General features: G+C 42.0%; 1 protein-coding gene across 4 annotated transcripts in view; it reads left to right on the top strand.

Annotated features, from left to right (window-relative positions):
- The first annotated feature begins 2,082 nt into the window (after positions 1 to 2,082).
- The window catches only part of gpsm1b (G protein signaling modulator 1b), a 30,792-nt gene continuing 5,793 nt past the window's right edge, over positions 2,083 to 27,081 (top strand). Inside the window, exons 1-12 of one of the 4 annotated variants that reach the window (XM_061698904.1) lie at positions 2,191 to 2,281; positions 9,263 to 9,398; positions 11,826 to 12,047; positions 13,685 to 13,820; positions 13,886 to 14,028; positions 16,579 to 16,702; positions 17,826 to 17,941; positions 19,358 to 19,513; positions 19,601 to 19,709; positions 19,786 to 19,900; positions 23,575 to 23,645; positions 23,723 to 23,893. In XM_061698904.1, the coding sequence (XP_061554888.1) occupies positions 11,827 to 12,047; positions 13,685 to 13,820; positions 13,886 to 14,028; positions 16,579 to 16,702; positions 17,826 to 17,941; positions 19,358 to 19,513; positions 19,601 to 19,709; positions 19,786 to 19,900; positions 23,575 to 23,645; positions 23,723 to 23,893 (1,362 nt within the window). In that variant the 5' untranslated portion in view covers positions 2,191 to 2,281; positions 9,263 to 9,398; position 11,826. Of the gene's footprint in view, positions 2,282 to 7,023; positions 7,617 to 9,262; positions 9,399 to 9,461; positions 10,077 to 11,825; positions 12,048 to 13,684; positions 13,821 to 13,885; positions 14,029 to 16,578; positions 16,703 to 17,825; positions 17,942 to 19,357; positions 19,514 to 19,600; positions 19,710 to 19,785; positions 19,901 to 23,574; positions 23,646 to 23,722; positions 23,894 to 27,081 lie in introns of those variants that run through there. The other 3 variants (XM_061698905.1, XM_061698903.1, XM_061698902.1) reach the window with 3 other exon arrangements.

The following is a 27,081-nucleotide window of genomic DNA, read 5'->3' as shown; positions in this document are numbered from 1 at the left end:
GTTAAAGTGGCTTACAATGATATTAAAGGTACTTTTGAGGAATGACACATTTTCTGACAGGCTTTTTTTTTTGGGGGGTGGGGGGGGGGTGAACACTTAAGCCTACTATGCTACTGTATGTTAATGTTGGTCATGATGATGGTACTTGGAGAGATAACCATTTTTTGGGGGGTGGTATTTGGTGTCTAAAGAGAACCACTGGTCTATAGGTGTAAATGTGAGTGCGACTGGTTGTTTGCATTGGCTGGCAACCAGTCCAGTGTGCACAGCGTCTCTCGCCTAAGTCAGCCGAGACAGACTCACCTACGCTCCAGCTCATCCGTCACCCTAATGAGGACAAACACGAGAGAAAATGGATGGATTTAGCCCACAAATACTCATATATAATCCTAAACATGTATAATATAATGCAGTGGAAAATAAATGAGTAACGTCAGTGTGTGAAGCTCTTTATGCAGAATTTACTACTTTACATCAATAATATTACTTCAGGGGAATTTTGTTCAGGATGAGGACTATTCATTTTAAATTATGTAGCAAATCCACTTATATTACTTTATAATAGACGGAAATTTGTTTTTGTACGCGCTTGAGCTGAGACGAGTTAATTCACCAGTGCAATGCTGACCTCTAGGGTTTTTTATAAGTATTGCACACTTGAGCAAAAAAAGCGTCACTATCTTTTTACGTCACGCGAGGCAAATTCAGACTATTTTCGTAATATTAAGACAACCCCCGTGAGATAACTAGGTGATGTAAATTATTAACACTGAATTTAACTTTTTCTATTGACAGTTAAAGATATAAAAATTTCAGACATTCCAATTTGCGTAGATTAGTACACATAATCAGTAATAGAGTTCACAATATCATAAAAGCATCAATGACAATGAATGGAATTTAAATTATAATATATAAAAAGAAAGACAAAAAACAGTTAAAAATAATTTACAAAATACAAAAATAATTTGTATCACAGAAAAAAATATCCGTGAGAACGTTTTAAAAAAAAAAAAAAAAAATTCTGAATACTTTATACTGTATATAAATTACCAAACTAAATCTCTGATTTGTTATAAGCGACCTGACATAATTTTCAATTTAAATTCAAAATAATTTCCATAATGGGGTTGATTTCAGAAATTTGGATTTGGGAATGTGAAACTTTCCCAACAAAATGTAAATGTTATTAATATTTTACTTATATTTCGCATGTGTGGTTTGACGATTACATTAAGACGCGTTTGGGTGCTGTTGGATTTCCCAAAGGTATATATTTATTATCATTTTGCTATCATTGAAAGTGTAAACAGTAGTGGTAAAAGTAACGGGGAGACCTGTTAATAAGTAAAAACGACACAGAGACGCTTATATGTTGTGCTTTTGCTTGCTTTCGTGTCGCTTTTTCAACTCGAGTTTCGATTTTAGCAATTTACCGTTTGCATGAATCAAGCTAGGTTTTCCCGCCATGTTCTTATTTATACTATACCTACATATTATCTAGTCGTTCAATGACACATTTTGACTAGTAAAAATGGCTAGGGAGGAGTTACAGTCATAATATATAATTGGAACTTTCACTTCCTCTCCACGTGCTCGACTTCCTGGTACGTGACGTCTCCTTGTGGGCGACGCGCGGTATATAATCCTGCATAGTTTCTAGGCAGGACACGCCCTACTAGAATATTATTGGCTCGAGGACACGCGATGCTCCAATATGATTGGCTGTTGTATCCCTGTAGAACATGCCCTACTGCTTCCAGACGTTAACGTTTCCCACTAACCGTAACCCACCCCAGTCCTAATCTTAACCCATTTTAAACCGATTTAAACCCCAACTTTAGCCCTAAACCGAACCATAACAAATTTATTTTTTTCTATTTCGTACAAATGTGATACATGTTTGGGATTGTCATCTCGTTACGTCTGCGTAGCCTGCCCTTCACCGACGCAGGAGCCAATCATGTTGCAGTGGGGCGTGTCCTGCCTAAAACCTATGTGGGAATCCTAATAAGGCGAACGACGCTGGAGCCCATAGCCGCTGCCATTACTGTGGTAAAAAAAAAAAGGGACCGGGTGGGGGCAAGGGGGTGAAAGAGGAGTAAAGAGGAGTTACAAGGCGAGCGCTTAAAGGGGAAGGAGTGCTCCCAAAGTCAGTTCGCCCTGAAGGAGCCTCTTTTTAGGGAGGCGGGCGGGCGCATCAGGTACGAGGCGGCGAAATGGATCAGTCGCTAGCTAACAGCGTGGGGCAGGAGCTGGCTAGCAAGCGGCTACATTCACGGTAAGCGGGTTTCATTGAAATAAGCTGGCAAACACTCTTAAATGATAGAAAATGGCCACTCGGAGCGTTTAAGTAGAAACCGGGCAGGCGGTGGTTGGTGACTCAGCTCGACTCCCGAGTACGGTGGGCAGCCAGGGGCCGGTTCCAAGCCTCAAGAGCACTGGCTCGGCTTGAGTACAGACTGAGAGGAGCCCACGTACACACTGTGGGACGTGGGAGACGTCTAGTATTTGTCCATATAAGAACAAATAAAAAATTCCATTGAAAGGTATCGCCACTCAAATGCACTCACCCGACACTTTATTTACTACACCTGCTTCTGAACTTCTTAACTGTCTACACTAGGGAGGGGCAACCAATGCCCCCTGTTGTTAGACAATAATATAGTTTTAAAGGGGACATATTATGCATCTTTTTCACAATTTCAAACAGTTCCCAGGTGTCCTCTTGCATAGCAAAGACGAAAAGGCTGACAAGCCGGTGACGTCAACGTCACATCAAACTTATTATTAACCCTATTTCTACTTCAGTTATTTGCAATGGAAAGAAAATGCTTCCAACGAAACTAATTGCAGGGTTTAGAAAAAAAAGCAATTGCCAATTAATATATATGTAATAGTAGGGCCCACTGTGACACACTATAAACAGGCGCGACAAGGAATGTTTAAAGCTGTCAAGTGACATTTTCAAGGCCTACATGATTGTTTGACACATGTAGAATGACTCCCTGCTCTGGCTTCTGCCCTCTGTTAGTTGTTGCTCCTTTTTCCAAACAACATGCAGCCTTCCTGCAATACGGGCTGTGTTTGTTTTGTTCCTTGTGGCAAACAAAACTAACTTATTAAAAAATAAAATGACTTTTCCATGAGACAAAGGAATAAAAAAGCCTTAAGTGCATACTGCAACAGGGGAAGGGGGGAAAAAACATTCCTAGATAGTTTTCCGGACAACCGGCCACTGCAATCCGTAATTATTGCTACATTACTACTCCAAGCACAAACGTTCTGAACTGAGCAGAAGGAATAAAGCTGATTGAGGGAGGAAAAATCTCTAAATGACAAACTGCGTTCAATTATCTGACAGTAGAAGAAGTGATTTATCTTTGCTACTATATATATATATATATATATATATATATAGATAGATAGATATCGATATCTATCTATCTATCTATCTATAGCCTTGAGCAATGATGTGATTGATTCACTGGACTATACAGGTATAGTGGTAGAAGAAAAGATCTCTGGTAGAAGAAAAAATATTCAGTTGGTGGTTAACCTCCAATTTGTATGGAATTTTTCGTAAATGGATGAAAATAGTAAATACTTACGTGTCAAGGTTACAAATGTAGTGTATTTTTATAGCCTAGGAGTGTTTATTTATTTATTTTTTAATACAAGTATTTACTGTGATCGTGACTTTATTGCCTCATTAGCATAGGTTAGTGACTTGGGCTAAAAATTTGCATAGAAAGAAACATGAAGTTGATGTATATGATTTGCTTTCGCAGGCCACTTAAAATGATGTAGTGGCCGGGCCTTGAGTTTGATACTTGTGCATTACGGGACGTAAACCATAAACTGAAGACTCCCTCTAATCCCTTCAAGGGTTAAACTAATGTATAAATAAGTTGATCACTATCAAGTAAGTCGAAACGGAAAATCGCGGACTTCAAATACACAAACCTGTGTCGTCTCTGAAATGGCAGCACCGCGACACGCCCTTTCAACTGTGTTCCTCCATTCTACGTAGAGCCACATGAGCTCACAGTGCTTCCAAACTTAATATAGTTAATATTATCATTATTTTCTTAAATTAATTTAACAAAACGTAAACCTATATTGACAATGCATTTCTTCGTCAAGCCTCCTCCAACTGCTTGACTTGGGACTAGTTCTTCCGGTTCGCCCATGTTGCCGTCACTGGCTGAAAGTAATCTGCCTATAAATCTGACCGTTTACTTTCACTTTTCACTACCTACACGTGTCTATGGAGCAGCAAAGTGTCCGGCTAACAAGGCGACACAGTCCGTGTACGTGTGCATTTCCGGAGTACGGAAAATGCGCTGGCCATGCCAGTTGTGGATTACCTTGGCAGGTGGCTGTGCATCGTTACCCTCGGCTAGTCGGATCTGCTCACCAGAGAGGGAGAGGAATGAGGGAAACAAGTAGCGCAAAGTCAGTGAAATTCTATCTTCGTCCCCATTGCTGTCCAATAATGTGAGTACAACAACTGTGTGCCAACAGTATTGCAACTCACTGCTATTGTGCGCATTCCATAACATGCCTTTTGCAACACTGCCGCAACACCTGTGGTGTAGTGTGTTCATCGTGCACATTGTTGTTGACCTGGCTGCACAGAAAGCGCTGGACTGTCACAACTCCTTTGAGACAGTAAGAGAAAAGTTGTTTTGTTTTTAACCTTTTTTTTTTTATAATTCAATTTCTGGTCAGTTTTTGGTTATAGAAATTGTCATATGTGACGTTAGCATATCATGTGAGGGTTCAATGCACCTCACTTGACCTAATTTTAGCCATTATCAGCGGATTAACTGCATGTTTGTTTTGGTTTATTGATTTGGCTTTTCTACAGCTTTTTGTGGCATATTGTTCCAGAAAATACTGTTTGAATTTGTCAAGATGTCCAAAGTCGTCTAGCTGGGGATAGGCTCCAGCTTATTTCCAAGTGCTATAGAAACTGGATGGTTGGATGACCGTATTGCATTGTGTTCAATTTAAGAGGCTCCACTGTATTTTGGCAACATTTGAATTCTGCAGTCCACCGTGTCAGACCACAGGCAGGGTAAGAGAGGAATGAGAGTTTCTCCTAAGGTGACCAAATTGAATTATAATAGTGAGCTGTATTACACAGCGCCATTCTTCAGTAAACCACAAAGATGTTAAGAATGAAAGCCAGTGTGTGAAATGGAAATGAAACTGTTTTTCTTGTGTGTTGGTTTTTCTTTTTCTCTCGTTTTATTGGCATTCTTTCCATCGGTTTGACTAAAGAATTCGTCATTTATCGAGGTAATTTCTGATATTTTGACTTGAGAGACTATTTTCCAACTCCTTCAGGGCTGTGAGAAGTTGAATTTATGCACACTTCAATGTCTCTTTCCATCTTTTTAACAGTTCTACCTTCGCAGTTACTAGCTATCATGTAGCTGCTCATCCTCATCATGGAGTCCATCGGTCGATGGGATGGATGGATTTCTCGCTTCCTCAGGGCTTCCTGTCAGGCCTTAGGCTACGTTTAGTCTAATTGTTAAACTAAGGATTAAATTTTTTCCCCTCCCTGGAAAACACGCTAAGACTTTCTGGCCTTTGTCTTATGGGGCCATTATTGTAGCACAACCAAATGTGTATGTCAATCCACAGATGTGTATTAAAAAATAAAAAAATAAAAATCCATTCGCCTGCTGGCTTCCTAGCCACTCTTGTCATCTGCCATGCTGTGTTAGATCAACTTTCCCTCATTCAATCTGCCACAGTCGCCCCTTCCAGCGATAGCTCCTTTTCAACGTCCGTTGCGGCGCTTCCATGTTATCCGTGCAGCTAAGGTACAGCCTGCGGGCCATATCTGGCCCATTCACAGTCTCTGACCAGGCCTTGTAATGTTCATGAAGTTGCTTCAGGATATCTTTAATTCACCTCAACTCAAGAGATTGCCATATCCCTCTTCAGATATCTTAAATCAAGTTTTTAACCAGGCAAAATGAAGTTGTAGATATCTGTATCTGGAACTATGACGAGTTAAAATGGCCTTTTAGATATCTCAAACTGGAGTTACCTATGTCTACAATTCAGTCTGTAACTGCAAGATCTGTAATGAGAAGCCCCATACACATGAATGGAAAAAGTGACGTGATTTGTCGTGGGAGAAATGACGTTGCAGATATCTGTAATTCAGTTTCTGACTTGGCAAAACAGAATTCCAGATTTCTATCTGTCAGTTTGACTAGTCACAATTCCGTTACAGATATCTTGAATGAAAATTCCACCAGTTCAAAATTAATTATGACAAGTCAGGAAGACGTTATCTATAATGTTAATTCCATCCATCCATTTTCTGAGCCGCTTTTCCTCACGAGGGTCGCGGGCGTGCTGGAGCCTATCCCAGCTGTCATCGGGCAGGAGGCGGGGTACACCCTGAACTGGTTGCCAGCCAATCACAGGGCACATACAAACAAACAACCTTTCGCACTCACAGTCACACCTACGGGCAATTTAGAGTCAATTTTAATACCAGATCGTCAAATTTACCTTCTCGTCTTGCAGGGTGTTTTTGATGAGTGGGGGGAACACCAGATTTTCTTCCACTTTCACTTGCATTTTCTTATGATGCTTCATGCATAAAATGTGAGTCAGTCAGTGAAAGTGACTGTTAGAAAAGGCAGTCGGGGTGGGGGGTTGGTGATTTCTTGCTCAAAGGCACCATGACACTATCTGGGGGCCAAAGCTCATACCTTGACACGGGTGTCATTTACTCTCCTGCTTCCCCAGTTTTAATCAGTTTGACCATTGAATTAAACGCTTTGCAAATTAAGATTTGTGATTGGTGTGCTTGTTTTTAGGCACGAGACCCTCTATTGACTGTTCAAAGTCTTTTTTCGACATCTCTATGCTCTTAAGTCTTTGGTACGTCTGATGACCTAATAAGGTTCCTGCCGGAGTCAGCAAATAGTTGGATTAGTCTGGGCCACTTACTTAGCCGTCCCATCTCTCAGCCTTCGTAAAACGGACGCTCACCCTTAAAAGTGCTCTTGCTTTGTAGCAAAGCTGTTTTTGTTTTTCCCTCCATGTGTGGTGTGGAATTGTAACCGGTTGTCCCGGGCTGAGGATTATCAACAGAATAACGTGCAGATAGTAAAAAGAGAAGCAGCACAAGAGCTGCTAGCCTGGATTACTTAAATATATCTTCTGTTGACTTTTAAGTCATGTTTTTTTGTTTCCGCCAAGAGACAAAACTGTAGTGGCTCTGTCTTGGAATCTTCCAGACTGGCTGTTTTTAGAACCTGAGAAGCAGATGTGATTCTTGGGGCTTGAACTTGCACTTGGAATTCTGTCATTGTTTTCTTTTGGACATTTTGGATTCTACTGCACTAACCCTGATGGACACTATTGGAGTTTCTTCTGTCATTCATATTGTCTGACTGCGTCTCGTGTCTAATTTAACGCATCATCCTGATGCCATCAGAGTCATGCCCTCTCACAGGGGCACAGCGGGCGGTGTGCAGGCTCGTGCACCGCGGACCTAGACCTCAGGCAACGCTCAAACCCTTGCACTTGGAATTACAGGTGTTTGTGGACAAGACACTTGGCAAGCAAAAACACAGGTGCTGAAACCAGACTGCTAATGCTGTGCTTATACTTTCCTTAATGAGTTAGTTGAAAGTCAGTAGAGAATCTTACATCTTCATGGCTATCCACCACCTCCATTGTTTTCAACAGGATTCATTAACTTATTGACAATATTGTAGAATTTAAAGAAAAAAAAAAATCGGAGCTGCACCTTTCGTAACCCTACAAAATAGTATTAAGGCCACACTGAACTGTAACAAAAATAATACTATGATATTAAAGACAGAATTATGTAAATAAAGTAAACATTTTACCCCAAGAAAAGTCATAATTTTACAAGACGGTCTAAATTTCTAGAGAACTGTCAGTTTATTGGCAATTTGAAACTACTGCGCAAAGCTTTGTGTGTGTTCTTGAGAGAGATTTTTTTTTTTTGTCCGATCATTTGAACAAAAGTTTTAAGATATTAAGATGTGTAAATATTAACCGATGAATACAATGTCAGGTCCCTAGAGCAGTGATTCTCAACCAGTGGGCACATTAGTGTGCCGTGAGCGTTCTTCAGGTGTGCCATGGGTAATTATCAAATTTTACGTAATTGCTCAAGAAATTATTTATTTACAATAAATATTGTATCTGTGTTCATCTATTTATGCCAGTGAGGCATAGTGACAGAGAAATTAAATAAAATAAATTCTATTCCATTAAATGGCAGGAAGTATATACAGTAATTAATGTATCCGCTTTTTGTGACTTTTTTTTTTTTGTGACTTTTTTTTTTTGTTTTTAACCCGCGAAGCACTGAAGCCGCGAAATGTGAAACGCTAAGTGGCGAGGGAACACTGTATTGGGGCACTGGCAGGGAAACGAACACGCGTCATCTGCATTAAAGGAAGCAGCATGTTTTTTCTAAATTGAATTTCATTTTTAAAATAAATATTATGACTTTTTATTTTTTTTCCCAAAGTGTGTGTTTCATAATTTTTTATTGAATTTACTTTGGTAAACATTTTTGGCTTTGCAGCCCTATTTTTATTTTCTAAATTAAATACCATTATTAAAATAAAAAATATACATTATATTCATAGTGCTGTTGTTTAATTTCATAATTATTGTATTTAAAAAAAAAAAAAAAAATTATTTAAGAAAATAATTACATTTTATTGAGTGCTGCAGCTTTTTTTTTTTTTGAGTGTTGTTTAACATAACACTCCTTTTAGTAAATTAAATGTTAAAACCCACATGTAATAAAAATGGGCACATGATCCTTGGAGAACTGCTTGCTCGGCTATTTTTTTGCATGCATGAAGGTAAGGATTTGTTGTAGTGTTTCTACAGATGATATGATGGGGGGGGGGGGGGAGTGAGTGGACTTTCAGTTCAACAACTGATCGAGGATCTCTACGAGAAGTCTGGCGCCCTGCTGTGAGTGCAGGTGGTATTTTGGTGGGAGCGGAACGATTAAAGACCCCCGGGGGGTAGGATTTACGTTGTTGCATGAGACCTGGCAGGGCTATGGTGAGCTGGTCCCGGTGAAGCAGCTCTTTAAAACGCACTTTACTGCCTCTTCTAATTAAATCGTCTAGTGCTGCACTTCACTATTTAAACCAAGGCCATTTAATTTGATAGAGAATTGCTGTATTAACACAAGCACTAAAACGTGCACATTTTGCTCTCCCAGGACAATTGGAGACCGAATTGGAGAAGGAAAAGCCAGCGGTAACCTTGGCAACACGCTGAAAGTGCTGTGTCGCTTCGACGAGGCCGCTGTCTGCTGTCAGAGACATTTGGATATCTCTCAAGAGCAAGGCGACAAGGTCCGAAAAGCTTCTTTGGCTGTCATAACTCCGACTGAGTCCTTTTTTACTTTACTGTGCTTCAGGTGGGCTTCGTAAAACGGACGCTCACCCTTAAAAGTGCTCTTGCTTTGTAGCAAAGCTGTTTTTGTTTTTCCCTCCATGTGTGGTGTGGAATTGTAACCGGTTGTCCCGGGCTGAGGATTATCAACAGAATAACGTGCAGATAGTAAAAAGAGAAGCAGCACAAGAGCTGCTAGCCTGGATTACTTAAATATATCTTCTGTTGACTTTTAAGTCATGTTTTTTTGTTTCCGCCAAGAGACAAAACTGTAGTGGCTCTGTCTTGGAATCTTCCAGACTGGCTGTTTTTAGAACCTGAGAAGCAGATGTGATTCTTGGGGCTTGAACTTGCACTTGGAATTCTGTCATTGTTTTCTTTTGGACATTTTGGATTCTACTGCACTAACCCTGATGGACACTATTGGAGTTTCTTCTGTCATTCATATTGTCTGACTGCGTCTCGTGTCTAATTTAACGCATCATCCTGATGCCATCAGAGTCATGCCCTCTCACAGGGGCACAGCGGGCGGTGTGCAGGCTCGTGCACCGCGGACCTAGACCTCAGGCAACGCTCAAACCCTTGCACTTGGAATTACAGGTGTTTGTGGACAAGACACTTGGCAAGCAAAAACACAGGTGCTGAAACCAGACTGCTAATGCTGTGCTTATACTTTCCTTAATGAGTTAGTTGAAAGTCAGTAGAGAATCTTACATCTTCATGGCTATCCACCACCTCCATTGTTTTCAACAGGATTCATTAACTTATTGACAATATTGTAGAATTTAAAGAAAAAAAAAAATCGGAGCTGCACCTTTCGTAACCCTACAAAATAGTATTAAGGCCACACTGAACTGTAACAAAAATAATACTATGATATTAAAGACAGAATTATGTAAATAAAGTAAACATTTTACCCCAAGAAAAGTCATAATTTTACAAGACGGTCTAAATTTCTAGAGAACTGTCAGTTTATTGGCAATTTGAAACTACTGCGCAAAGCTTTGTGTGTGTTCTTGAGAGAGATTTTTTTTTTTTGTCCGATCATTTGAACAAAAGTTTTAAGATATTAAGATGTGTAAATATTAACCGATGAATACAATGTCAGGTCCCTAGAGCAGTGATTCTCAACCAGTGGGCACATTAGTGTGCCGTGAGCGTTCTTCAGGTGTGCCATGGGTAATTATCAAATTTTACGTAATTGCTCAAGAAATTATTTATTTACAATAAATATTGTATCTGTGTTCATCTATTTATGCCAGTGAGGCATAGTGACAGAGAAATTAAATAAAATAAATTCTATTCCATTAAATGGCAGGAAGTATATACAGTAATTAATGTATCCGCTTTTTGTGACTTTTTTTTTTTGTTGGTGTGCCATGAGATTTTTCAATTGTAAAATATGTGCCTTGGCTCCGTAAAGGTTGGAAATCACTGCTCTCAAGAGAGACAGCAGTAGTCTCAGAATGTAGTGTTTGCTTACGTGGGGAAATTTTAACGTTAAGTCGTAAAAGTTATGACTTCATTTTCTTAACGTTGTTTTTCTCAGAAATATGCAACTATTCTCTTGGCATTATGTATTTTTTTGTCTCAATTTTATTATTGTGATGTCAAACATCTCACAGTTTTACTGTATTTTTCTTTCTTTCTTATTTTTAGTGTGACCCTAATCCTACTTTGTGATATCTGCACAAATTTTTTTTAGATTTTTCTGAACCCTTTCCACGAATTGTAAAGCAAATTAGTGAAGTAGTTTTTGCGCAATCATGCAGCCAAACAAACGGTGAAGTAAAATTGACATATCCATCAGGCGAAGTGATTCAGGAGTACAATGAAATGGCCCTTGATTGTTAACCCCCACTAAACCTACTTACTGAATCACATATGGCACACGCATCTATCTTTCCTATATTGGCAGCATATGTAGATTACATTAGATTGGGGGATAATCCTTGATTACCTACATTCTATCCGGAATTCGGCATTCCCACCAAATATGATGCACTTTAGTTCATCCGGGATTGTGCAATGAATCTGTGCTTACACTTTGCTGATGACGCTTCAATTCACACACTTTCCATGGAATTACGGTATATGATCTGTTTACAATAAAGCTCTTGTCAATGGAAACAAAGATGCCTTGTACATTGCCCCAAACAGTGCAAGGGATCCAGTGGTTGCCCGGGTTATCAAAGTACGTATTGAGTTTGAGAAGCCTCCCGTTGAAAGGCATCTTATAAAGTATGTATGTCTTTGTGTACAAGAGCTGTGCAGTGAAAAGGTGTCATTGCTAAGGCAACAGTAAGACAGCCCTTGTTGTCATGGAGATGATGCCAATTCTGTAAGAGTAAAAAAATGTAACAAATATGCAAATTACTGTCATCCAGGATGGAGGCCTCCTGCTTGGAGCTGGCCTTGGAAGGGGAGCGCCTGTGCAAGGCGGGAGACTTCAAAGGTGGGACGGCCTTCTTTGAGGCGGCCGTACAGGTTGGCACAGAGGACCTAAAGACCCTCAGCGCCATCTACAGCCAGCTGGGCAACGCCTACTTCTACCTGAAGGAGTATGGGAAAGCCCTGGAGTACCACAAGCATGACCTCACTCTGGCCAGGTGAGAAAATTGATGGAATTGCTGAACCCTCAGCGATGCTTGGAAATTAACGGTCTAATTCGTCAAAATAGTTTCCAAAGTGTTTTGGTTTCCTCCCCAACATATTAGTAGTTCAGGTAAAAAAACATTGCGAATTCATGCTATTTATTGGACAGCGATGATACATCAATCAGGATTTTTGATATGCAGTTCCTTTATGAATTTTTTTGAAAAACACATTGATCATTCCATGTTGTTTCGGCTTGTCCCATCAGGGGTCACCACAGTGAGTCCCTTATTTGGCACAATTTTTATGCAGGCTGCCCTTCCTCACACAACTGTCTTATCCTGGCTAGGGACCGGCTGTAGATATTGTCGATACAGTGATCCCTCGTTTTTCGCGGTGAAAAACCGAGAAGTAGGATTTGTATGTATGCGAGACAGTCAAGAGCGTGGACGAGACTGGCGAGACACAACAAGGGAAGGTGCTGGGTGAGGCTGCGATGATACGCAATCAAATCCACTCGTGCTCTCATTGGTCGATGTCGCGCCAGGAACCAATCACGCGCCTTGTATGAGTGTCCATGGCATGTACAGTACAGGCATGTACAAAGCCTCTGAGTCAACTCATTTCTTTGTTTGGCATGCAGGGAAACCTTCTCTCTCGTCCATCAACATGAAACAATGAGTCTTTCCATAATATGGCTGTATGTTTTCATTTTTATTTTTTTATTAAATTTGTTTTTTTGATGAATATTTTGGGAAAAACCCGCGAAGCACTGAAGCCGCGAAATGTGAAACGCTAAGTGGCGAGGGAACACTGTATTGGGGCACTGGCAGGGAAACGAACACGCGTCATCTGCATTAAAGGAAGCAGCATGTTTTTTCTAAATTGAATTTCATTTTTAAAATAAATATTATGACTTTTTATTTTTTTTCCCAAAGTGTGTGTTTCATAATTTTTTATTGAATTTACTTTGGTAAACATTTTTGGCTTTGCAGCCCTATTTTTATTTTCTAAATTAAATACCATTATTAAAATAAAAAATATACATTATATTCATAGTGCTGTTGTTTAATTTCATAATTATTGTATTTAAAAAAAAAAAAAAAAATTATTTAAGAAAATAATTACATTTTATTGAGTGCTGCAGCTTTTTTTTTTTTGAGTGTTGTTTAACATAACACTCCTTTTAGTAAATTAAATGTTAAAACCCACATGTAATAAAAATGGGCACATGATCCTTGGAGAACTGCTTGCTCGGCTATTTTTTTGCATGCATGAAGGTAAGGATTTGTTGTAGTGTTTCTACAGATGATATGATGGGGGGGGGGGGGGAGTGAGTGGACTTTCAGTTCAACAACTGATCGAGGATCTCTACGAGAAGTCTGGCGCCCTGCTGTGAGTGCAGGTGGTATTTTGGTGGGAGCGGAACGATTAAAGACCCCCGGGGGGTAGGATTTACGTTGTTGCATGAGACCTGGCAGGGCTATGGTGAGCTGGTCCCGGTGAAGCAGCTCTTTAAAACGCACTTTACTGCCTCTTCTAATTAAATCGTCTAGTGCTGCACTTCACTATTTAAACCAAGGCCATTTAATTTGATAGAGAATTGCTGTATTAACACAAGCACTAAAACGTGCACATTTTGCTCTCCCAGGACAATTGGAGACCGAATTGGAGAAGGAAAAGCCAGCGGTAACCTTGGCAACACGCTGAAAGTGCTGTGTCGCTTCGACGAGGCCGCTGTCTGCTGTCAGAGACATTTGGATATCTCTCAAGAGCAAGGCGACAAGGTCCGAAAAGCTTCTTTGGCTGTCATAACTCCGACTGAGTCCTTTTTTACTTTACTGTGCTTCAGGTGGGTGAGGCCCGGGCGCTTTACAACATCGGTAACGTGTTCCATGCTAAAGGCAAGCAGAAGTTGTGGGGCTGCACCCAGGAGCCAGGAGACCTGCCCACTGATGTCAGAGACACACTACAACGTGCGACGAGCTTTTACGAGTAAGTATGTATTCTTTTCACACTGCATGACAATACATTAGAATATGATAGAATTTGTTTTCTTTCCATTAGTTCAGTTCTAAAAGTGAAACTCATGCAAATTCATTAAACACAGGAAAATACTTTTCAAAAGGCCAGTTACTACCTAATTTCTTGGTTAAAAGACATTTAGATTGTGTGATTACGTGTTATTGCTTAAAATGGTGCATTTTGAGTTTTTATTAGCTTTAAACTTTAATCATGAAACATGTCACTTGCAGGTGGTGAATCTGAGTTTCACTTTTTGAAATGAACTATTGAAATGACGTTTTTCACTATACTAATTTAATGAGATGCACCTGTATTTATGAGGCACAACTGCTTATCGCTAGCCCTATAGCATAATTGTGTATGTCATATTTGAATACCGTATTTTCACAACCATAAGGCGTACCGTATTAAAAGGCGCAGGCTCAGTTATGGGGTCTATTTCTGTATAACACATACATAAGACGCACCGGATTATTGGGCGCAGGCATGGTAAAACATATGCTATCTTAAAACATATGGTAGCATGCATGCACGCTAAAACAATGTTTATTAAAAGGCAGCGGGAGCAAAACTGAGTTCGGTTGTACCTTATTGAAGTATTTAACAATGTACTCACGCTATTTTTTTTTTTTATCAATCCTCATCCACAAATCCATCAAAGTCCTCATGTTCTGTTCTTCATCTGTGTTCGCTATCTGTCATCCATCGCTCCCACGCCGATCGCAACTTCACTTTGAACCCCCTGTTTACACTGATGTCCAGCGGTTGGAGTTCATTAATCCATAGCTCGAATTGGTCTTCCAACACGGGCCACCTCGCCTTGTTTCCGCGGAAACTCAGCTTTGTCTTCTTGACTTGGCGAAGCTCGTTTTCCTGCTTCCTCCACTTGCGAACCATGGATTTGTTTATCTTCTCTCGCGGCTGCTCGATTCCCATTCTCTTTCGCGTAACTGATCGCTTGCAGTTTAAACTGTGCTTCGTAAGCGCGTCTCTTCGTAGGTGCCGTTTTCGACTGCGGTCAAGCCAGCCTCCTCTCGTAAAGTAGCAGTCAAGCCAGCCGCCCCTAATTTTGTTCATACTAGGCATTACGGTAATGGGTCGCAAAATCGCGGCGAAAGCCACCTTCAAAATAAAAGCTTCCCAATAACACAGACGTGAATGCTCTTCGGTTAAGGAATGCAACCAGCAAAGTTAATTTGAATCTTGAGATGCATTAAAAAATGATATGATTTGATATTTTAGGAATAATAAATGGTAAATGGACTGCACTTATATAGCACTTTATCTACATCATTATCTACATCATCACAGTGCCTAAAGCGCTTTACAAAGCCTCACATTCATAAACCAATGGGCGACTGCTGCCATGCGAGGTGCTGCCAGGCCCACTGGGAGCAAATTAGGGTTCAGTGTCTTACCCAAGGACACTTCAACATGCGGACAGTCATAGCAGGGATTCGGACCTGTTCTACCTATTGAGCCAAAGCCACCCCAACATAATCCCATTGGTATCGCAAGACAAGTCCAGATTTGTGTGACAGACCACCAAATCCAGTAAAAGAGGTTAGGTGAAGATCTGATATTGTATTTCAAAATAAAAGTCTCAGAAAACTAATAAACTACATTTTTTTTGATGCATCTCAAGAATCAAATAAACCTTGCTGGTTGCATTCCTTAACCGAAGAGCATTGACGTCCGTATAATTGGGAAGCTTTTATTTTGAAGGTGGCTTTCGCATTGAGTTGGCGACTTATCGTAATGCCTAGTATGAACAAAATTAGGGGCGGCTGGCTTGATTGCTACTTTACGAGAGACTGTTGTTTTGCACAATGCACATACCGGCGCTATATACCTACTGGGGGCGTGCCTTTCGCGTTCTCCTTCACGCGCACCCTTAACAGCCGCATGCTGTCCTCAGCCATGTCCGCTTTTCCTCTGTATAAGCAGCGTGTCGGCAGGAAATGCTCCCAGTCAGTCAAGCGGAGCGCTCATCACACAACATTTATAGATTTTGGAACTCTGTACACATAAGGCACGCCGCATTATAAGGCGCCCCATCCATTTTGGAGAAATTTTAAGACTTTTAAGTGCGCTTTATGGTCATGAAAATACGGTAACTTATTTTTACACTCCTATGACCCCAATGAATGTTAATATGGAACTTATAACAAAGGTTGTGAAAATACGGTATTTTCAGAAAAACAAGTAAAAATCCGAACAAAATTAAAACAGCTACTCTATTGTGCCTGAGATTCCTGTTAAGCCAAAGGTGGAAATGTATTTATTTATCCAGGTAAGGCAACTGAAAACAGATACCGACCTGGCTGCTGAGAGCAGAATAAAGCAAAATGAAAACAAATGCATATAAAGTATAATAAACTGTATAGTGTGATTTAAATAATCATGTAATGTTGGGTATTTGAAGAAAACGCACCATTGTCTCACTGTATACATACAGTATGTTGCTCCAGGGTTTCGATGCTACATCAATACACAACATTATCTGTGCTATCCCTTCAGGATGAATTTGTGTTTGGTCAAAGAACTGGGTGATCGCGCTGCTCAAGGCAGAGCGTATGGAAACCTGGGCAACACGCACTACCTTTTGGGAAACTTTGTGGAAGCCATCAAGTTCCACAGACAGGTCAGACATCCCAAATGATTTCATTACCTCCTAACTTGCATGTATGAATGATAATTTGTAGTGAAATCTGCTCGAAGAGGGTGAGTCAGAACCTCAGCACTCAAGTCAGTAACTTGGCAGATTAGTTGGTGTCATTGATGTACTTTAACTTTGTCAGCCCGAGATATGAGCATGTTCATCTGTCACATATACACCGGTAATGCTTATTTGTTGTTTTCACTAACATTTGCGTGTTCAGTGTTTCGGTGGGTTGTGTACACTGCTCTCTGGTTTTACGTCTTGGTCAACTGTCTTTTAACTGCTGTCATGTACACATCAGTCAGGAGTACTGTATGTGCTTTACACAAACTCTGAGGTGAAAACAATTGGCAGTGTGCCATTTTACACTGTCTGTAAAAGGCTTAATTTTTCTGTCGCTGTTCTGCATAAATGATACAGACAAGGAGTGGTCGGAAAAAAGTCGACCCAACAATTTTCAGACAGGTGGACCAGAGTCTAAAAGATGCTTGCGTGTAAAGCACCTTTTATACCACCCACGTCATTTTTCCAACTCTTCTTTTGTGTTGCTTTTCAGTGTAAAAGCACTGACATGGACTCAAGGGGAAAAGGCTGACCTGGCAATTTTATGCCTTCGGAGGTAGCATCAGAGCTGTAACAGGGATGGGACAGTGCCTGTTTGTAAATCCTATTATACAGTCCCCTCCAAAAGTATTGGAACGGCAAGGTCAATTCCTTTGTTTTTGTTGTATACTGAAGACATTTGGGTTTCAGCTCAAAAGATCAATATGAGACAAAAGTTCAGAATTCCAGCTTGTCGACCAATCAATTGTCTGCCTTCAGGGGTAGCATCAGAGGTGTAACAGAGCCTGCATGTAAAGCCTCTTTTACCCTTTCTGGAAAAGCCAGGATAACCTGTCGTTATTTTCTGTCACTGTTCTGTAAAAATTTGGTGTCAGTGTCATCAAGTATTTTATGTCACAGCAGACAGTAAAAAGCAAAGGCAGCTCAATGCTCGGTTATGACTTATTTATGCGGGATCAATGTGTAAAAGACTCTTTGACCAATGTAAACGTTGTCTATTAGGTCATGTTATTTACACAACATTACGTCTCATCATCCACAGAGATTATCCATTGCCAAGGAGTTTGGTGACAAAGCGGCCGAGCGACGAGCCTACAGCAATTTGGGGAACGCTCTGATATTCCTGGGACAGTTCAACACAGCCACGGACTACTACAGGTGAGGGAAAAGGCAGCCTGACATCTAGTGGTGGTCGGAGGAAGTGAAACAAGCTGAATAGTATAGAGCAGTAGACACAACCTTTTTTTGTGCCATGGTCCGATTTCACGTAAAGCATAATTTGACAGACAGGTAAAGAAACAAATAAAAATAAATAAATAAAAATAAACTACAGTATTACATTCTATGTAGTTGTTGTAAGTAGTGGGAGCCTCACATTGGCTTCTCTTCAACGAGCCAGTCCCATTTTTGGATACATTAATGGGAGACACTGAAACTCAGTGTGTTTCTGATGGCCAGTCTACTCGGTAATTAAGTTGTAGTAGTCGTTATTGCAGAAAATCTTGCTTCTCTATACTAACATTTTCACAGTTAGCTCAGTGTGTGTGTGCGTGTGTGTGTGTGTGTGTGTGTGTACACAGTGGCAGTTCCTTTGACCTCATGATTCTCATTTGCTTTGACATGCACTGTGAGCTGTAAGGTCTTATATAGACAGTAGGCTTTACACGATCAGGAGTTTTGGGGCAGATCAGAGAGTTGAAATATCCAAGACGAACGAATGTCTATTTAAATGACCTGTTCATGTACTTGTGTACTTAATTGCTCAAAACATTATCTTTACAATAAATAATGTATCTTTGTTCATCTATTTATGCCTGTGAGGCATAGTGACAGACAGAACAAATGAATGGTCTTCTATTAGATGGCAGGAAGTACATATAGTAATGTATCCACTTTTTGTGACATTTTTGTTTGTTGGTGTTCCGTGAGATTGTTCAATTGTAAAATATGTTTCTTGGCTCCATAAAGGTTGGAAATCACTGCTCAAGTCCCATCGTATATTCTAATCACTCTGGTCAAACCAACATTACATGACAGAAATAATGGGTGTTAACTCACTGTAATTAAATTACTTTTTTACTTCACCCACACCAAAACTTTAGAGCATGATTCGACAGAACGGCGGCATGTTTACATCCAACGGTTCGTGGTACCACTAGCTTGCTAGGCTACATAAAACGTTTAATACGATACGGCTCGCAAGCAGGCAACAAAACGTTAAGTAGGACTGCTAATATCGTCTCATAACTGCAGCTTTCTTTTTCTTGAAAGTTGTTCTTTTGGCTTATCATTTGGCCTTTTCTGAAGAAGCTCCCCAAAGACGTGTTGGTTTTGTTTTTTTACATATTTTTGCTAGCTTGTGGGCTGATTTTCTTTTTTTTTTTTTTTTTTTCTTTTTTTTTTTTTTAAAATTAATTAATTTTATTTATTTATTAAATGTATTTTATTACGTGACAGAGACAAGTGATTTGATACGTCAACAGATGCACAGGCAGATGCATCCGATATTCAAAATAAAACTCCTTTTTAGACTTTTTGTTCAGTCTCTCTTTTTTTTTTTTATTGGTTATGTAGGAAAACTCTGCAGCTGTCACGGCAGCTGAGGGACCAGGTGATGGAGGCCCAGGCCTGTTACAGCCTTGGAAACACCTACACACTTTTGCAGCAGTACGACAGAGCTATAGAGTATCACCTTAAGCACCTGTATATTGCTCAGGATCTCACAGACAGGTAAAGTAATCGTTTATGATATCGCATTCACACAAAGCCGACTGTGGAAGTTAGACTATTGTAAGAAGTGTGGATGTGTGCTGTCAGGGTTGGCGAAGGCCGAGCCTGCTGGAGTCTGGGAAACGCCTACGTGTCTTTAGCCAATCACAAACAAGCGCTCCACTACGCCCGGAAACATCTGGAGATCTCCAAAGAAGTGAAACTTTTTCCATCAAACCAAGGCATTTTAATTTCACTCAATTTTTACCTCTCCCTCTGTTTCTATATGACAGATTGGTGACAGGAATGGTGAGCTGACAGCCAGGATGAATGTGGAGCAGCTGATGGAGGCGATTGGTGTCAGTGACGGTGACCTTTCACCTTCCAGTTCAGAGTTTGAGATGCAAGGTGTCACAAAAACCTTCCTTCGTTTTGCTTTGTTAATTTGCTTCTAATCTGATTTTTAACCACGTGATTTGCGACCTGATTTCCATATATAGCTATCCGATTCGGTATGTTTTCTCAAATAGCGGCCCTATTCGTTCCAATTTCGCAATTGGTTGCAGGGTGTATTGTTCACATCCCTCCCTCAAATAGACACCTCTATCAGAAAAATAATTGTACATCTAATTACCTCAGTTCAGTCGCAATTATTCACACGTGGACATTAAAGGGTATACATTATGGGGAATTTACTTTTTAACTGTTTGTACACAAATATTTGGGTCTCTGTAGTGGGATATGGTTAAATTAGCCAGTGGTAGCTTTGTGCAAGTGCCATTCATTTGCATTCTATACAGTGAGGGGTGAACATCTGCTTTGGAGGGAGTGTCAGAGCCTTAAAATGTTGCAAGATTTGTCGTTCGTTGCTTTTTTCTTTCTTTTTTTTTTTTTGTTTTTTTTTTTTTTTAAATGGTCATCTTGAGGGGTTGGAAAAGTCATTAAATATTAGACTTTACACTGATCCGATGAACTACATCAGCCGATATTTTGCTTTTTATGTCAGAGGCTCTACCCTGAGTCTCTCCCGGGTGACTTAGCTTCTCACCCAATTTCGAAGGGAGAGTCCGGACACCCTGCGGAAGAAACTCATTTCGGCCGCTTGTAACCGGGATCTTGTTCTTTCGGTCACTATCCACAGCTCGTGACCATAGGTGAGGGTAGGAACGTAGATCGACCGGTAAACGGACGGATACAAAGTCTGCATCGCTGCAGACGCTGCACCAATCCGCCTGTCGATCTCCCGTTCCATTCTTTCCTCACTCGTGCACAAGACCCCAAGATACTTGAACTCCTCCATTTGGGGCAGGATCTCATCTCCGTCCTGGAGAGGGCACTCTACCCTTTTCTGACTGAGGACCATGGTCTCAGATTTGGAGGTGCTAATTCTCATCCCAGCCGCTTCGCACTCTGCTGTGAACCGATCCAGTGAGAGTTGGAGATCACGGCTCAATGAAGCCAACAGAATCACATCGTCTGCAAAGAGCAGAGATGCAATACTGAGTCCACCAAACCGGACCCCCACTATGCCTCGGCTGCGCCTAGAAATTCTGTCCATAAAAGTTATGATCAGAATTGGTGACAAAGGGCAGCCTTGGCGGAGTCCAACCCGCACCATAAACTAGTCTGACTTACTGCCAGCAATGCGGACCAAACTCTGACACTGGTCGTACAGGGACCGAACAGCCCGTATCAGGGAGTTCGGTACCCCATACTCCCAAAGCACCCCCACAGGTCTCCCTGAGGGACACAGTTGAACGCCTTCTCCAAGTCCAAAATTCCATGACCAGGACAAAAACCACACTGCTCCTCCTGAATCTTGAGATTCGACTTCCCGACGGACCCTCCTCTCCAGCACCCCTGAATAGACTTTACCAGGGAGGCTGAGGAGTGTGATTTCCCCCTGTAGTTGGAACACTGCCTCCCCCGGAACATGAGCAAAGTTCTGTCTGATGTGGGAGTTGAAACTCCTTCTGACAGGGGATTCTGCCAGATGTTCCCAGCAGACCTTCACAATACGTTTAGGCCTGCCAAATCAGACCGGCATCTTCCCCCACCATGGGAGCCAACTCACCACCAGGTGGTGATCGGTTGACAGCTCTGCCACTCTCTACCATGTCCAAGACATGCGGCCGCAAATCCGATGACACGATCATCGAACTGCGACCGAGGGTGTCCTGCTGACAAGTGCATGTGTGGACACCCTTATGCATGAACATGGTGTTCGTTATGGACAATCCGTGGTGAGCACAGAAGTCCAATGACAGAACACCACTCTGGTTCTGATTGGGGGGGGGGCGTTCCTCCCATTCATGCCCTTTTGGGTTTCACTGTCATTGCCCACATGAGCATTGATGTCCCCCAGCAGAACAATAGAGTCCGCAGCGGAACCGCTCTCCAGCACCCCCTCCAAGGACTCCAAAAAGGGTGGGTACGCTGGACTGCTGTTTGGTGCATAGGCACAAACAACAGTCAGGACCCGTCCCCCCACCCGAGGTCAGAGGGAGGCTACCGTCTCGTCCACCGGGGTGAACCCCAATGTGCAGGTGCCGAGCCAGGGGGCAATAAGTAGAACTACACCTGCCCAGCGCCTCTCACCATGGGCAACTTCAGAGTGGAAGCGAATCCAACCCCTCTCAGGACTGACACCAGAGCCCAAGCTGTGCGTGAAGGCGAGTCCGACTATATCTGGTCGGAACTTCTCTACCTCACACACCAGCTCGGGCTCCTTCCTTGCCAGAAAGGTGATATTCCATGTCCCGAGAGCCAGCTTCTGAAGCCGGGGATCGGCTCACCAAGGTCCTCTCCTTCGGCCACCACCCAGCTCGCACTGCATCCGACCCCTATGGCCCCTCCCACAGGTGGTGAGGCCATGGGAAGGGGGACCCACGTTACCCTTTTGGGCTGTGCCCGGCCAGGGCCCTTGGGTGCAGGCCTGGGCACCAGGCGCTCTCCTTCAAGCCCCACCTCCAGGCCTGGCTTCAGAGGGGGGGCCCCGGTGAGCCGCGTCCGGGCAAGGGAAACCTATGTCCATTTACTGTATTCATCATAGGGGTTTTTGGAGCCGTGCTTTGTCTGGTCCCTCAACTAGGACCTGTTTCCCATGGGTGATCTTACAAGGGGCATGAAGCCCCAGACAACTTAGCTCTTCCGATCATTGGGACACACAAACCCCTCCACCACGATAAGGTGACGGCTCATGGAGGGGGTATTTCAGTGGGGCAAGTATTTAGGCAGCCACCAATTGTGCAAGTTCTCCCACTTCAAAATATTAGAGAGGCCTGTCATTGTCATCATAGGTATACCTCCCCTATGAGAGAGTGATTTTCTGGATTTTTTTTTTTTCATTTTCTTTTTTGGCAATGACAGGTCAAATGTTTTCAGTAAGTCTTCACAAGGTTTTCACACACTGTTGCTGGTATTTTGGCCCATTCCTTCATGCAGATCTCCTCTAGAGCAGTGATCTTTTGGGGCTGTCAATGGGCAACACAGACTTTAAACTTCCTCCAAAGATTTTCTATGGGGTTGAGATCTGGAGACTGGCTAGGCCACTCCAGGAACTTGAAATGCTTCTTACGAAGCCACTCTTTCGTTGACCGGGCGGTGTGTTTGGGATCATTGTCATGCTGAAAGACCCAGCCAGGTTTATGTAATAGGTCTACTTTATTGAGTTAACCTGATGAACCCATTTTAATTTTGTTGATAACAAAATCCGCACCACAGCTTGAACAGTTGGTCAGATAATTATGGTCCTCAATCAGAATATGAAGAAATATAGTTCCACCCAGTCTGCTTTTCTTGGATTTTCTCTGTTATTCTCCTTACTATCACCTGGTCCAGTCTGCAGTTAAGCAAGAGGCCTGTGGCCACTATACTTGCAATCTCATGAGGCATACCCAAACTGAAAAATACAAGAATTTGGTCACATGCACACACAGCTGTGCTACGATGTGACGTTCCCGTTTCCGCAGCATCCAATCAAACAGACTCTTATTCATTGCTGTCTTAGAAGCTGTGACCACAATCTGACTGCTGGCAACATCCTCTGTTGTCTCATGATGTCGTCTTTACGCTTCCTCTAGGAGCGAGGCCCAAATTCACAAAGAGGAACAGCATGGACAGCGTGGAGCTGTGGAAATTGTCCTCATATAAGGTGAAACAGCTTTTACACGACGTCAGAAGTTGTCCCCCTCGGCGTATGACCGTCAATTAATGATGTGCTTTCCGTAGAACGGCGAGGGCCACGAGACGGAAAGCATACCCAGGAGGTCTAAGAGTCATACGCCACAGACCGGAAAAAGAAAAGGCTATCCTGACAGCCAGTCGTCTGATGACAGACCCTGGTTGGACTCTCCTGTGGACGCTGATGACATCACTCTACAAGTCCCGCCTCCGGTGCCAGTGAGTAGTCGACTAGACTACTAGTAGACAACTCAGTCTTCTTCCTCAGGTGGTGGCTTAACATTAAGCTAATCAGCAAGCATCTGTCTGGAGTACCTCTGCCAAGAAAGAATCTCTCTGCATTTCTGTTGCACTTGTCTGTAAATGATACATTTGCTTTTTCTCCCTGTCCAGCGTGTCCTCAGCTCTCCTTTCATTACATGAGCGAGACAATTAGCCAGGTTAAATTGGGGATTCCTTTAATTTCCCATGGGCTTGCTCAACATGATATCATAGGTCGCCCACATTGGACAAGTCCTCATCCCTTATCTCGTTTTCCTTTGAGCTAAATTCACACAAGACTGAAATTATAGCTGTCTTTGTCTAAAACACAGATCCCAACAAAGCCGGGATATTACCGCAACAGTGTGCACTTTCACAAAGCAACAGACATGGCGGCAGCAGCATCTGGTGTAACGTATAAAATACTTGTAGGACAGCAACAATTGCTTTCAACACAACAGGGTGGTAGAAGTGAGTGTCAGGTGTTAAACAGCATTGTAACATTCCCTTATACACAGGTGTCTGAAACTGCCTTCAAAGGCAGAATAGTCCCAGGATGACTTTGTTCTCCCATTCCATGCCGGTGCTGTTCATATACTGTACAGGAGCGACACAGGAGAAATGATGGAAAAATACAAGGGGGGAGGGGGGGGGATTTATCTGTACTGGTTTTACAGTGTCAGAGCTAAGGGCTACTGATGCGCTAACTTGCCCAGCCTTGGAGCCGCTATTCACTTTCCACCTGTATTTTTTTTTTAAATTACATTTACTGCAACCATTCTTTTAGTTTGTGTTTTAATTTTATGGCAGCTTTTTTAGGCTGCAAACTAGTTAGGTCTGATTTAATTGCTGCCAAGTCCTGTCTCCATCACAGCTCTGGTACTACCTCCGAAGACAGAAGGTGAAAAAACCCTGACCCAGATGGAAGAAGCATGATTTTGCAACTGTGTGCGCTTTCACACGGTGACTCTGGATTCTGCCGTCATATAATTAGATGAGTGCTGTGCAGGCGTCTAGTATGATGTATAGAATATGTTCAGCACAACAGGAAGCAAGGTTGGCACTTGGTCATGAAACCTTTGAGCCAATGTGGCTAAACAGTATAGACATATCCTAGCCACACTTGTGTGTAGTTAGCCATAGCATCACATGTGTTTGTGTTCAATTTACACAGACCAGCATGTGGGGAAAAGGTGGAGAAACCTGTACCCCAGCAAAAGAAGCAGTATATTGCTGCAATTGTGTGTACTTTCACACAGCAACACACCTTTGTGCATGCAGCTAATGATATCTAGTGTGACTTGTAAAATACTCGTACAGTGACAATTGCTTTCAACACAACAGGGTGGAAGAAGTAAGAGTTGAGTGGTCTCATACCTGTCCTAGTACCCTCGCACACAGGCAGTGTCCTACTTCTGTTAAGGCTCTGAGACTACCTTCGAAGCTGGAAACTTGTCAGGTCGACTTTGTCCCCCTCCATTCCATGTTAGTGCCGTTTATATAGAACAGCAACTCTGGGGGGGAAAAAGGTTAGAAAATGCCATCTTTGTAAAAGAGGCTTTAAACATAGATAGAATCTATTACAGCTCTGATAGTACCTCCAAAGGCGGAAGGAATAGTGCTGGGTCAACTTTGACCTCCAATTCTTTATAGGTGTCAAAAAACCAAAAAATGGCAGCTTTGAAAGCAGTGCAAAAGGGGCTTTTGATGTGCTAACTTTATCAGCCTGTGTAACCTCATTCAATTTTGTTTCCAGCTGTCTGTGTCTGTGGAATAGGCAGTATTGCAACGTTAACAACTAACTTTTGTTGACCATCTGTGTGAACTTCTAGGACTGTCCCTTTAGGGCGGTAAGTGAGTTTAAAAAAAGTATTTAAAATAAATACATAAATTAAAAATCTGTCAGTATTGATTACGCCTAATTCATTTTATTACCGTTGGCATGGAAACAATGCTCGCTTGACATTGTTGTCTTTAGTCGGCCAAGTGTTGACAAAGTTGGCATGCAATCTACTCATAACTGTGCCCTCGCACCCGCCGTCTTCCTTCCCCCACCAGCACTCTGATAATGTGACCTTGATCACAGAAGCGCTTCCCACCCCCTCCCCACTGCCAACCCTTCCCATAATGACTTGTTTTCCCACAGTGGCTGAATGGCACAAAAACAGCACAGAAGAGAGCAAGTGAGAGAATGAGAGAGAGAGAGAGAGAGAGAGAGAGAGAGGGTGTGCATGAAAGCAGAGCTGGCTGCAATAGGAGGACACAATTGGGTAGAGGGGCTTTGAGGGATGTAAGGTGGTTGGAGGGGACATAAGGGGAGAGGAATGACAGCAGGAGAGTTGAGAAGAGGAAGCACAGCAGCCGGTGAGTTGTTTCAGTCATTTTTTTTCATGAACAAAGTTAGCCTTCATGCTCACGTCTTTACGCGTTGTTCTTCCTCGCGAGTCACTATATTGGTTAAAAGTTGTAATGCTAAATAGGCAAAGTGTCATTTTGCCAGGCACTGCGAATGCCGAAGCAGACTTCTGCTGACCTACTTCACATTATGATGTGAGGCGTAGAGACATCAACTTTCATTTTAAGCACTAATACTGAGTATTGCATTGTTTTCTGAGAAGCGAACCACAGAGATATTTTGAAACTTTCAACAGCCCGTCATCATTAGGGGTGAAATTGACTATCGTGTTTGTGTTTTAACGGTAATCCTAATTGTCTAGAATGGTGCTCAGTAGAGCGCTGGCCTCCACCAAGACCAAACAGTCCTGCACTTTCACAGATATCTTCAGCCTGCTTCATATGCCTGACTTTTGTTATAAGAGTCAACCTGGAAAATCCATTTACATAACTGAAGTGGGAAAAAAAATCTGATTCACAACCTTATCCAGAAAAGTCTTGTAGGTTCTAGGTCCAGTCTCATGCCCCAGCCCTCAGGTTTTGTTGAAATCACTTACCGAGTTGTAAACCCTAACAAACAAATTACCATTCAATACTTGATATTTTCATTCATGTTGGAATGAAGTTCCAGTTAGCCTTTATGCTGAATGATTAGACTCTAAAATTATCTCAATTTGAGTGAATTCAAGTGCCTGCAGTCCTCTTGGTGGTGTTTCTAAAGCAATGTGACATCTTTTGCACTGTCTGGAAGA

Source organism: Phycodurus eques, chromosome 15 (genome assembly GCF_024500275.1).
Source record: "Phycodurus eques isolate BA_2022a chromosome 15, UOR_Pequ_1.1, whole genome shotgun sequence".
NCBI classification, from domain to species: Eukaryota; Metazoa; Chordata; class Actinopteri; order Syngnathiformes; family Syngnathidae; genus Phycodurus; species Phycodurus eques.
This window is presented reverse-complemented; position numbering and strand designations above follow the sequence as displayed.